The sequence below is a fragment of the Ammospiza nelsoni genome, chromosome 1, assembly GCF_027579445.1.
Source record: "Ammospiza nelsoni isolate bAmmNel1 chromosome 1, bAmmNel1.pri, whole genome shotgun sequence".
NCBI lineage: Eukaryota > Metazoa > Chordata > Aves > Passeriformes > Passerellidae > Ammospiza > Ammospiza nelsoni.
This window is the reverse complement of record NC_080633.1, coordinates 38901054-38914246: the sequence shown is the minus strand read 5'-3', so window position 1 is coordinate 38914246 and position 13193 is coordinate 38901054. Positions and strand designations below refer to the sequence as shown.

Below are 13193 nucleotides of genomic sequence, written 5' to 3'. Positions count from 1 at the left end.
GGTGACCAGACAAGCATCTTTACACTGATAATATGTCACTGAAGCATCTGAGAGCAGAGCAACCAACTCGACTAGTGCTGACCCCAGTGAAGTGGGTACTGCAGGCAGGTTTTTGAGCACATCCTTTGCCAGAGGTTAATGCAGAGGTTTCATCCTTTCTAGCAAAAGCCTTTTCTTTCTTCTGCTCTTCCTTTCTTTTTTTTTTCTCCTTTTTCCTCTTTCTTTTTCCTCTTTTTTCCTTTCTCCACCATTTCACTCAATTGGGTAAAAGCAGACAAACAGTGAAAATGACAGGGCTAAGACAGAAATAACCTTCAGTGGGGCTGCCAAGTGAGATAGGCACATCCAACAGGGAGCAGTAAATATTTCCACCTGGATGACGGTGATGATGAGCAGGTTAGTCTGCCTAGCTGTGCCTTATGCCCCAGTGAACTCCAAGAGTCAGGAGCATTTAGGAGGGATGAGTGCAGTGAGGATGAGCAGGGGAACAGAAAGCCTCTCTTACAGAAGGAGGCTCATAGACACATGTCTGGTAGTGTCCATCAAATAAAGACAACAAGGGAAGAGGATGGTTCTTAGTACACCAAGTGTGAAAAACAGAAAAATGGTCACTTAAGGTATAGGACAAGACTTGCTTAAAAACAAGTGGGTATAAAATCCCTGTGAGTCAGTTCAGGTTAGGAATCAGGCAGAGGTTTCTAAATAGCAAAGCAAGTGAGGCTCTGTAGAGCTCTTCAGCAGTTACTTTGGCTACAGCTGCCATCCAAACGCTCAGCCTAATGTTTGTGGGAAAGCAATATCGTGGCTGGCCACATCTCAGTCTGCCACTCCTCCTCTGTGCGCACCCCCTGGCACATCCCCATGGCAGGAGCTTGCAGTGAAAAGGGCCAGGAGCAGCAGCAAAGCATTTGCTTCCAGAATGCCAACTGAGGGATAAAATCACCGCTGACCATGGAACTTGCATGTGGGGAAAATGGTAAGGAGCCAGAGCCAGAGGATGACACCAGAAAGGAAGAGGCTCGTGTGAGGGAGAGGTAGGCTTTGTTCTGATGTTCTAATCAAGGCTTAGCTGGGTGTTATTAAGCAGACATGATTTGATGTTAAAACTGTTCAGACATGGTGGATAATCAGGCCAGCCAAGTTCGGATTTTGATTGTGAAGGAGGAAGCCATGCAAAGAAAAGTGTTGCAATGTTACAATTAATTTTCTCTGAAGCATTTGCAAATGATATTTTTCCTGGGGCTCAGGAACCTTTGGCAGGGCCAGGATGGCAATGATCAGCTGAGAAAAATAAACATTCTAACCCAGATCAGCATCACCAGCTCTGTAACTATAAAAAATAATTAATTTGCTTAGCACTTCAAACTCAGTAAAACACAAAACCTCAATGGCCATCTGCACTTGAAAGGTCTTTGGATTAAGGCAGTGTGGAAATTTACACTCCCCAGGCTCTGCTTGAATACTTAAAGTGTAGTTGACTTTTAGTCCAAGCAAAAAGGGTTTTTGTAACTTAACACATTTTCAAAGTGGGGAGTGTCCACATGGAGTTACTCTGCAGTAACTAACTGCCCACACAGGCCAGCCCTAGCAGCTAACACTGGAAGCAGGCATTTTCAGCACTCAGTACTCACTCACTCACTCACTCACTCACTCACTCACTCACTCACTCACTCACTCACTCACTCACTCACTCACTCTGTTTCAGGCAGGTGAAGGTATCCATCAGGTTTTGTGGGGTTGCTCGTGTACATGCCAAATATTTACAGGACTGGAGCCCTGATTTGTAGAAAGGGACGCGTGCTGTGGCCTCGAGTACCACCTCAAAGGAAAATACAAATGCCTGGACTGGGCTAGTGCATCCCACCATCTCTCCCATCCCTCTGATACATTTGGCTCTCTCACACTCCCAGAAAATGCACATGTGCTCAGTCATACACAAATCCTACGGCACCCGTTCCCCCCATGGAAAAGTCAGCCAGCTGTTACAAAATTCAGACCTTTCATTAAGGCAGTTTAGTGGCTGATAGTGCCAAGCAAAACAGAGACAATTAATAATAATCAGGACTGAAGGGTCTGAGACAGCTTATGAGTAAAGGATGGTATGAGCTGTTTAAAAAGGACAAACTTGCTGCTGCCTGGAGTGATAGGGAACAAAGGGCGGTGATGTATAACCAGGGAGGGAAGAGACTCTCTCGTGGCTTTTGTAGATTACTGTGTGAATGACAGGAGCGGCAGGAGCAAACACCTCTTTTCATTTGCTCAGGCTGCTGGAGAAGAATAGCAGCGCTTGCCAATGAAGCTGCAGCTGTGCTTCAGCGCCGCTTAATCACTGTGTATGACTGGGCCTAAATTAGCTGCCATTCTCACTCCTATTTGTTGTTCTAATGAAGATTTGCATAAATGTAAGAGTAGGGGGTAACTGATACTTGATTCTTCGTTTCAGAGGCCAGGGTGGAAGACTCGCCCATCCTGCGTGTTTGTGTTTGTGGGAGATTCAATGTTGCCTTTCCATTTGACCTGATCTGCTTCTGGCTGATGAATGGTGGAGAAAAAGAGTTCAAAGTTGCTTATCAAATCGAGACCCCTGTTGTGTTTCTGCCTTTAGAAAAGGGCAGACTAGTTAGATGAAGAGAGGACTGAGGGATTAGAAAATTACTCCTAGCTGTAAAAAATAAATATGCATGTTTCTGCAGCTACTTATGTGTATATATATGTGATATGCTTCAATGGCATATGTATCAGTGACATATCTTTCCATCCATCCATCCATCCATCCATCCATCCATCCATCCATCCATCCATCCATCCATCTGATGGTAAGTGACCAATATTTTTTTAATGATAAAATATCAGAAAAAATCCTCTTAGGCAATAGGATGAAAAGTAAGGACTTGTAAATTTCTGCAAGCCTTCTGTTGTTCATCACTAACATTCAAAGTTTACTTTTAAATGAAAGAATATCTAACACGAAACAGGCAATTACCAAGGAAGGCGAAAATGACTCAGCACTTCAAAAATATGTGCCACCAGTGCCTTGTGAGACTGGGATTCAAATTAAGAAATTGTGCTAATTCATCAAAAAAAGGGGAAAATTTTACCGTGAAGCAGTGAAAAAATCCAAAACTACTTCATAATTAAAGAGAAGATTTGAAAATGAAATGTCATAAGATTGCTTTATTTACTGTGATCAAGACAATGCCTATGGCTGCTAACTGAAAGAGGCTAAATGGAAGAACTTCCCATTTTTTGTGTGTTAACTTGCTGTACATGGTAATACGGTATGGATAATTGCTTTCAGTATTCCTCTTACACACTTGATATGCTAAAACTGTTGTTTGACAGCGTCTGTAAGGATTTAAGATTGAGAAGCCATAAGTAGTGAATTTCTAAATTTCAAATCACTGCTGGAAACTGTCCAGCTTTAAAGATGACTGTATCCCTCCAAAGTGAGTATCTGTATCCCTACGGGACAGCATGCATTCACTGCCCATTCCTCAATCCCTACACAGCTTAGCAGTGTCTCTACTCTTCAGCTGGTCTCTAAGACACATGAGCAAATATTAATTTGGTTGCTGTACACTTCTGTCATCTATCTGCCTGTCTACCAACAGACACTTCTGCATATTTTTGGCCAAACACTAACAGAAATCAATCTTTCAGAGACGTTAGCAGAGAGCATTCAATCCACCTGAAATAAATGTGCCAAAAATGGTAACACTCTATAACTCCACCTCTGAGCTGAAAGGAACACCACAGGTTTCAATGTTCTATACAGCAACAAACCCACATGAAAATAAAAGTAGTCAATCACATCTTTGCTTGTTCTCACCTTATTTTGAGTTTTGAAATATTTCAATACTCTATTACAGCTTTTTATTCAGCCCCTGATTATGCCAGAATCTCAAAATTGCTTTCAAAACAATTTTAGACCTTTTTTAATTTGCCCCTTTAGGGCAAATTAAAAATAACATTGAAGTGTATAACAAAAAGCAAACCAGCAACAACCCTCATGACATATAAACAGATCACATATTTTTTCTTCAATGATTCTTTAGTAATTTCTATATATTATGGTTTTCCAAGGCTACAGTCAGAATTATGTGTTTGTAAATAGGGTAAGAGAAAGTGGAAATTACAGACCTAGTGGTCAATGGCATAAAACAAATCTAAAAGAGCTGAGGGGAGAGGTTAAGTGCTATGCTAGTTAATTAGAATGACAGCTTGCTTTGAATACTCATGCTGGCTGTCCAAGATATTGAATAAACCTCATTTAAACTAATTTTCATTATTTGTAGAGTCTGTGTTAGGCATCTATCATTGTCTGTGCTATTAATATTCTTTTCAGAGACCACATTATCAGCATATTTAAATGAAAGCTTTCCTTTTCAATATTTATTAACTCATTAATATTTCTGTGTGGTAATATCCTGGTTGTAATATCCAAATTATGCATACTAAGGTATTTTCTACTGATCAAACTTTCTGAATTAATTTTTTTTTCCTCCAGTACCAAAACTGCACTTGAGCTTCTGAAATTCTGCTTTCTTTCTATACTATTTATATGAATGGCATCTAAAATTTACATTTTTGTGGGTTTTTTTTCAGTAGGTACCAGTAAAACAGAGCACCGACCAGACATTACTGAGGTGACCAAATGTGAATGACGAATGAATGGAGATATGAAAGTTAATTCATCTTACCGGGGTTACAGTCTGTGAGGAGGGAGCAGATGGAGAGGAGAACTTTAGAAATGGTTAACGCTGGACTCCAGTTGTCCTTTAAAATGTCCAGGCAGATGACGCCTTGGCTGTTAATGTTGCAGTGGTAGATCCTTGTCCGGAACGTTACCTGGAAAGGACAGTGTGTCTCAGTACAACAGCGTTCAAGCCAGTAACTGCACAATTATTAAGCAATGAAGAACCATAGGAACAAACATTCTGCTTTCCAGGCTGCTACTGATGGTTAAAGACTGGGCAAGACAAAATAAAGGAAATAAACTCTGCCTCTTGCAGCTGTGGCCCGCAGTGAAACTGGTTTGTGCAGGCTGAGAATGGGACGCATTTCCTGAGCTTCCTCCTGCCTTGGTCTTATCAATCTCATTATTTTGTAAATGGCAAAAAAAGCCCCCAACAATTCCAGCCCCTAATCTGGACAATGTTCATAACTCAGGTCCACAGCTCTTTCACACTTTGAAGGAAGTCAGAACAAGACAGATTCTTTTACTGTCTTCATCTGTTCATCATTTGACACAATAGATTAAGCTGTAAAAAAAAGCAGAGGCATTACAGCAGAAAAAACTGAAGTGAAATATTTTGAAGAAAGGCTGCTCAAATAAAATCCTTTTATTTGCAAATTTTAGGTTATATTTTTATCAGTGGAATTGTTTGCAAACACCTTTGGGTTTTTTTTTCAGTAGTTTATTTTGATGATTTATGTGTCTGTTTCATATGGTCTTCCAGGTGATCCCATAGGTAACAAACCAAGGAAATTATTTTAGCCCAGAATAATGTCCTCTTTTTTCAAGGTGAAGACACAGGCTTTTTATTTTAAAAGAAGCTCAGTTAGGAATGTTGACTTCATAGCTCAGAATGAATACTGGGGCTACTGGATAAGAAGGGACAACATGAAAAAAAAACCACAGGAGGTCATCAAGGACTAATTTCTTCATCAGTTCTATGCAAATGACAAGCCACACCCAAATGGTTTCAAGGACATGTTCATAAAATCCAAAATTAAGATGTAGAAGTTCAGGCACCTATCTCAGCAGCAAGAGCCCAGCCAGAAGAGGGGCTGGGCAGGCAGGAGACAAGAGCATTCCCTGACTCAGGGAAGATGTGCTCTTCCCTCCTCTGGGATAGTGCTAATGTGCGTGGGAGTGCCTGCAAACCCACCCCTGCCCTTCCACAGACAAACCCCTGTCTGGAGAGTAATGCAAACTGGAGACAGGCAGGCTCCTCTCCTGATTTTCTTCAGTATCAGAGATATCAGTGATCTGAAAGGGATTATCAGGCCACTCAGCAAGCAGGAGAGAGAATACAAGTGAAATAATACAGTACCTGGTTTGCTTCTACAAAAAATAATTATAGAAATCATTCTCTAGCACCCTGAAAAATTCTGCCCTTTGTATTAAATCAAGACGCTTTGACAAAATAATGGAAAGAAAAGATAGTAGATTTATAGTATTAAAACATTGCCTTCAACAATAAATACTTTTTCTCATAAGTACTTTTCCACATAGATCTGGAAAAATGCTTTGGAGCCCATTGTCATGCACCAGTGAGTTCTGCACCAAAGAACCCTACAAAGCAAGTTCATCAGCTTTTAAATGCTTCTATGTTTAAAGGTATTGATAATTAATTGGATAATTTGACAGTTTGCTACTCCATACCCTACATATTTATAGGTTCTTTCATTTTTCCTGTTCACTTGCGGTTTTGCTTATTGTTTTCCAGCCTAAGTGCTTCACTTCTCTGAAAATTTAAAATATTTCTTGTGCAATGATCTCAATTAATCCAAAAGCTTTAGCTGGATGATCTATTTTCTCCCCCTCATTAGAAGCCCAAGCACATTCAGCATTTGGAGGGAAGGAAGTCTTCTGTGAGATCAAAATGTTATTTATTTAAATAATTATAATTTGGTGATAAAATTAAATGTCTGTGTACAAAGGGAAGCTATTTTGAACAAGGAAGGTTGCTAATGCACAAAAGCCATAAACTACTTTACACAAAGTGCCCAGAAAGAGAGATGGTGGGGAAGACCATCCTAGGAATTGTAGGTACTCATTTATTCCCTAGGTAGATTAACTCCAGGAACTCTTAGACTCCACTTAGAAGTGAATCAGTGACTGCTCCCTAGCAGGATGTCCCAGGACTCAGTAAAAACACCTGCCTAATTTTAAGTATTGTATGCTAACTTTTCAGTACACCATTGGAATAAAGCCTATGCTCAAGTATTTTACTTCAATTAAGGTGCTTCCCTATACTTCCACAATGAAAAATTGGAGGACTTCATTCAGTGGCATCTAAATACACTGAGTAATAAGATATGTGTGGTTTCACTGAATGTGGGGGAAGCACTGAATCCACTGCACAGATTAAATTATACCCTCTAAAATATTTACAGACAGGTCAGTCTGAGCTTGCGACCTGCTTCAGAGAGGTCATCGATTTGAGCCTGTATTTTAAGTGTAAGTGTTTTGCCTCCAGCAGAGAGGACAGACACTGCCACACGTTTGTTCCCCTGCCTCAGCTGCTTCTGAAGCACTGAAACAAGGACACTGGGAATTTGGCAGGATTCAGAGCCACTGAGATGAATGGAGGTAGTTCATGTCATTCATGAGCTGTTCAACCCTCCATTGCCATCACCTGGTGGATAATTGTACATGAGACTCCACCTGTTTGCAGTTGGAAGGCTGTTTTTAGAAAATGCTTAGACCAGAAATATAGCATTTTTTCACTGTTGAGTACATATTAAACCTGTGAGATTGGGAAAGGCAAGATAAGGCTTGCTGCTTAGCGCTGACAATGTCACCAATGTCACCTAAGACAGGCAGGCATTTAAACATGTAAATAATCAATGTATTAGTTAGTTTATAATGACAATATGTTATATTCTATTAATTAATTTTAATACTAAAAAAACAATTCAATCAATTAATGTAAATAATCACAGTGTTTAGAATTGCAGAAGAAGCTGTATTTAATGACAGCCTTAATATGCTGGAAACTGTGGCCTGAAGGCTGCAGGTAACAGAGTTCTCACCCCGAGGCAGCAGAGTACAAATGGGATAACACATTGCTTTCCTCATCCATGTGTTGCTTCAAATTGCTGATAATGTGGGAAGTGCTGAGATGGAACTTTCTGCATGTTGTGCTTACCATACCTACATTATAAGGTTATGCAGGGTTCTCCTATTCTATCATGTGTTAATACCTTTCCAGGGGAACTGCATTTTCTTTATTATGGTCATATTTTTACCTTTGATGTCACTTAAATGTTTCCTTTAAATGCTGGACTCTAATTCCATTTATCCCCTAATGAAAACACCTAAACAACCTCATGCAGGGGCTCTAAGGAGGGTGTGGGTGTGCAGGCAAAGTCACCTTCAGACAATTAAATGGTAGAGGAGAAATTTATGGATTTTCTTGAACCATAAGTGCTCTCTATGGATTTATTCTCTTTCATTCTGGAATTTAAAAAGCATACCTAATTTTTGTTGCATAAAAGTATAGGTCAGGAAAATGCAAGTTATGGGGAATAGGGAAAAATGGGACTACCTTCTGAAAACTGTGAGCACTACAAACAAACTTCCAAAGGGTAATGATATGGAATTTATTTTCAATCAAATTTTATTCAATCAGTGTTGGAAGTAAACAATAATAAACTCATCTGTCATCTACTGCTGAGTGCCAAACGTGCAAAGCTGTGTCTGGCTGTTCACTGAGTAGGTTTTAGGACTGAAAAAAGACTGTTTATAAAACCTGGGAAGAGGAAACTAAGATAGATTTGAGTTGAGGAAACAACTAGTTGAAGGCAAGATAAGTAATTTCTGGATCTCTGAGTGATTTTTAAGACCATTTTCCCAGCATTATGTAGTTTTAAAATAACTTAATATCTTTCTTTTGCACGGAGGTCTAAACACAACAGTCACTATGATGCCTGGTACACCACCTCACACACTTTCAGACTTCACTGAATTCAGTTGCAATCTTCTTCAAAAACGTATCAGGAGGATGAAATGATTCCCTAGTTTTACAAATTACATGCAAGGGCTTACAGTGTGCCCTGAGGGTTTGCTTTCATCAGCCTGTTTGGGTTCAAACCCTCACCTCCTGCTTCTCAGTCACTGGAGCCTGGTGACTGTGTAGGGAGAGAGGAAAAATTCCCACAGCCAGTCTGAAAATAAACAAAACCAACCTCCTTTTGCTCAGGTAACGCTGCAAGCAGAGTTGAGATCCCAGGGCTCTCATTCCCACAATTTTGGGAAGTTCCTTTCAAGAACTTTCATTTCTTGCAAGGATGGAATCCTGCATGCCTGCTTGAGATGAAATTTCTGTCTTCCTCAAATATTCCCCAGGAGTTCTGCTTTAATAAAACTGCAGTGGCACTACCTGAAGTGGAAGAAGTTGTACTGCATACAGAAAATGTTTTATATATATATATATAAAATATGATGCCATTTATGATGATGTTCATAGAGCTCAGGAGAGAGTAAGTTGTTCCCATCTCAGTTTGTCAGACTTTATGAGCAATACATTTGTCCACGCAGAGAAAATAAAAACGAGATCAGGCCTACACTCTTCAGTCATGTGAGAAAAATAAAACAGTCTAAATGAAAAGTGTATATAGCTCTGAATGACACAACACTCATGCAATAACCTTTATATTAATTAGCACCCTTTAATTTCTTACAAAGTGCACTTCATTTATCTATGAGCACTGAAGCTGCCTTTCTAAGACAGGGTGGACTATTTCCAGTTTGTTAGTACATATTTGTAGCATGAACAATTGTTGAGATACTTAATGATTCATCACAAAGAGTGTACAAAAAATGACTGGCCATATGATGCTCACTACTTAAGAGTACATTTTAAGTTTACAGCAAGAAATGTACTTCATCTAGTTCTCAAAACACTTGATTACATCTAATTTCACTTGGTAAAAAACAGATATAAATAACTTTATTGAAGGAAAATACATGGTATCTGCATTAGCAGGAAATAATAAACTGTAATTACGTTTGCTTGACCTGCAGAGAAGTCTGATACGCAAACTGTGCTCTGCTTCTTTGGCGAAATGCACCATGCAAGACATCAGCAGCCAAAAGTGGTAACAATTTAAATGGATATAATAGCATCCACATGAGTTCACCTTTAATACTACTGAAAATGAATCAGTATGCAATGTGAGTAATTATTCATTATATTCATTGTAATTATGAAGCTGAGTAACTACTCACTATCTCATTGAACAGTGTTGCAGGGGAAAAAAATTGAATAAGCACAGTAGCACTACATTATATAAATAAATATCTATATTATATAAATGCACTCATTTTGCACCCAGATTTAACAGCAGGATAAGTAAAAAGGGACCTTGATAATCTTTGATGTATCCAAGAGAGAGAAGAAAAGTCCTAAACAGTACAAAGTTTTCTGAAAACAAAGGGAGAGAAGGAGAGGACAAGGGAAATGGATTACTGTTTGGGTTAGGGATGTTCAGAATAGAAACAAGATGGTAATTTGCCAAGCATCAAAAGCTTTCTCTGGCAAAGTCACTATGAGTTTTTTATAAAATGATTTTCATACAATCAGCATAATCTTTCTTACAATTAGCAGCTCCTTATGGAAAGTCAGCAAAAAAGTTCTCTTACAAGAGAGCAAGTTTTTTTTTAAAGATTTACTGACCATTTAACTTTTATAAAATAAAACCTCCCTTTTGAAGTTCAAAGCATGCAGGCTGTACTGTCCTACGCAAACACCTCTCTCAGTCCACTACAGTGCTCATGCATGGTGCTCCTGGTACAAGTTTTTATTCCTAGACTTTATTCTAAGAAACAGGGGCCTCTTCTTCCTCACCCAATTCCAACAGGCACTGGCTATTTAGGTACTCCATACGTAAGAAGTCCTAGGCAGACTGACTTCAAAACTAGTAGTTTTCTGTCCTGATCAGTCCATCTGCTCTCATTTCATAGTAATGATGTACAAGAAGTTCTTTCTCTCACATTTGTGTATATTTATCTGTGTATGTGTAAAAGAGGACAAGAAACAACACTTATATATTATGTATTTTTAGATCACATGGATTTTATGAAGTAGAAAAACAGGCTTGATACAGCCGAATTATGTAGCTTCTGAAATTTCCAACAGACAAATTGTCTTCCCAAAATATATTTGACAAGCAACATGGAAACCAAGGCTGTGAGGCAGAAGATATTCCCCATACAATGCCTCTACAAGACCTCTCAAAGAGCTTTGTGTACTGGGTATTCTCAGGAAATTGGAAGAAATGATAAACCACCTAAGTCTTGGTAAGGAAAACAGGAGGAGCTTAGTTAGATAGAGCTGTTTGCATCAAGATTAAATAAATCAATAGAAGCTACTGATATAAATTAGTACATTGTAAACAAAGTGAATAAGGAGGCTATTCATTAGAAGAGTCATTGGCAATTCAATTTACCAATTACTAGAAGAATTATCAGATAAATGAATTGAAAGGAAATCTCAGAGATTTCCATGATGTTGCCTTATCAAATACGTATTTTGCATTTAATCACAATAAAACATAGTTATTAATTCTCTCCTCAGTCTAACATATTTCTGCTCACATCTATGCCCTCCACTTTAAAACTCTCATTCTGTCATTTTGGGAGACATTACACTTACTTAAGCAGTCACCTGTGTTTGAGCTGTCCAGAGCCCTGTACCACTGCAAACTGGTTCAGCACCACCTGAAGACATCACAGACTCACAGAATGGTTTGGGTTGGAAGGGACCATGAAGATCATCCAGTGTCAAAATCCCTCTGCCATGGGCAGGGACACCTCCCCCTAGATCGGGCTGCTCTAAGTTCCATCCAACCTGGCCTTCAACACTTCCAGGGCTGGAACATCCCAGGGATGAGATCTATGGAACAAACTGTTTCACTGCAGGTGTGCAAGCATGGGAACTGCAGTCTGCAGCTCACACTCCTGGAAAGAGCTGTTCTGAGAAGGGCAGGATTGGGGCTGCTCCTGCTGCCTCTGACAATGGCCTGCTGCTGGTCGGTTGTCCATTTCTCCCTCTCAAAGACGCCCCCGCATCTGATTGCTGCCTGCAAACACCCAAAGACTTCACTTGCTGGGAAAACCTGCCAGCTCCATTTACTGTCACGGATGAAGGGTTCCTGGGCTGCTCTCAGCGAGGAGATGCAAATGGAAAGGCTGGGCGAGGAGAACAAGGGAGCGCGGGGGCACAGCCGAGGGGCCGCGGAGGCAGCGCTGTGGGAACGCGCCGCACCGTCAGCACCAGGAGCAGCACGGGGAGGGCAGCAGGCAGCTGGAAAGAGCTGTGAGCAGCACAGCACGGCACTGAGAGCTAATAGGATGTGACAGAGGCTATGAGAGAGGTATGACGAGGCAAATGAATGTAAAGGATAAGGCTGACAGGAGAGCACTGCGTTTGAAGGCTGCCCTTATGACGGCAATATCTGGGAAGGGGGGCTAGAGGAGGCTCAATGAAGCCCTGCCTGCATCAGGGTTCCAAAGATAGTGGAAAGGGATCAGTCAAATGGGCTTGTACTTAGGGAGTTTTAGAGCTTCAAGAGTAAATTGTGTTAGCAGTGATAAATGCAATTTAAAGCGCATGTCTGCCTAGTAAGGTTCATTTTAACAACGTAGGTTAGAAATACCAAGGAGTGTTTATTTTTTTGCATCTACTCTTGTAAGCACTGTTTTTCTATTACACTGCAGAGAAAAGTGTCCTTAACAGCCAATCACATATAAAAAGAGTATGAACATGTAGAATAGAAGCCAGGAACAAAAAGAATTGCCCCCTCAGACATGAGGCTGAACTTACAAAATAGGTTGAAAGTGTCTATCACAGAAGAAGAATTCCACAAAAGGTTATTGAGTGCATTGAGACTATAGTGCTATATTACAATTATGTATGAAAAAACTTGAAGAGATGTTTAATATTGCCATTAAGATCAGACTCTATACACTGTGTATTATATTTAAAAAGGAAAAGGGCCTCCCTTGTAGTCCAAGAGCTGATTTAAACCATCTAGGCTATCAAGTGCTGAGAACAGTTTTTCAGTTAGTTGTTAGGCATAGGAGACTTACATAGGAGACCTACATAGGACTTAACAGAAAACAGAGCTTTCTGTTATTTTAATTTTGATTTAGAGGTGATTTAGCATATTGCAGCTTTCAAATCCTATAAGCCATTTTTCAGTCAGCTGAGATTAAAGTCCCTAGCAAGATTAATTGTAGAACTGGGATTAAGAGATTCTATAAATCACTCAAATCCAAAAATACAGCTAGCAGTATACTAGGATAATGATAGATACATCCATATTGTATACGCCAGAGCTAAATTGAATTGACACTGTAATAGACTGAACATAGTCAAATATGAGAGTAGAAGTAATTAATAAAGATTATTCTTGAGGAAAGGCAGACTCCAGTGCAGTGACAATTCCTGGGAGGAAAGTTC

General features: G+C 39.8%; 1 protein-coding gene across 4 annotated transcripts in view; it reads right to left on the bottom strand.

The window, feature by feature from the left end:
- The window catches only part of LOC132073561 (ubiquitin-conjugating enzyme E2 E2), a 201862-nt gene that overhangs the window by 17991 nt on the left and 170678 nt on the right, over window positions 1–13193 (bottom strand). For all 4 annotated transcript variants that reach the window (XM_059472672.1, XM_059472687.1, XM_059472662.1 and 1 more), the window contains exon 5: window positions 4701–4848. In XM_059472672.1, the coding sequence (XP_059328655.1) occupies window positions 4701–4848 (148 nt within the window). The remainder of the gene's footprint in view (window positions 1–4700; window positions 4849–13193) is intronic.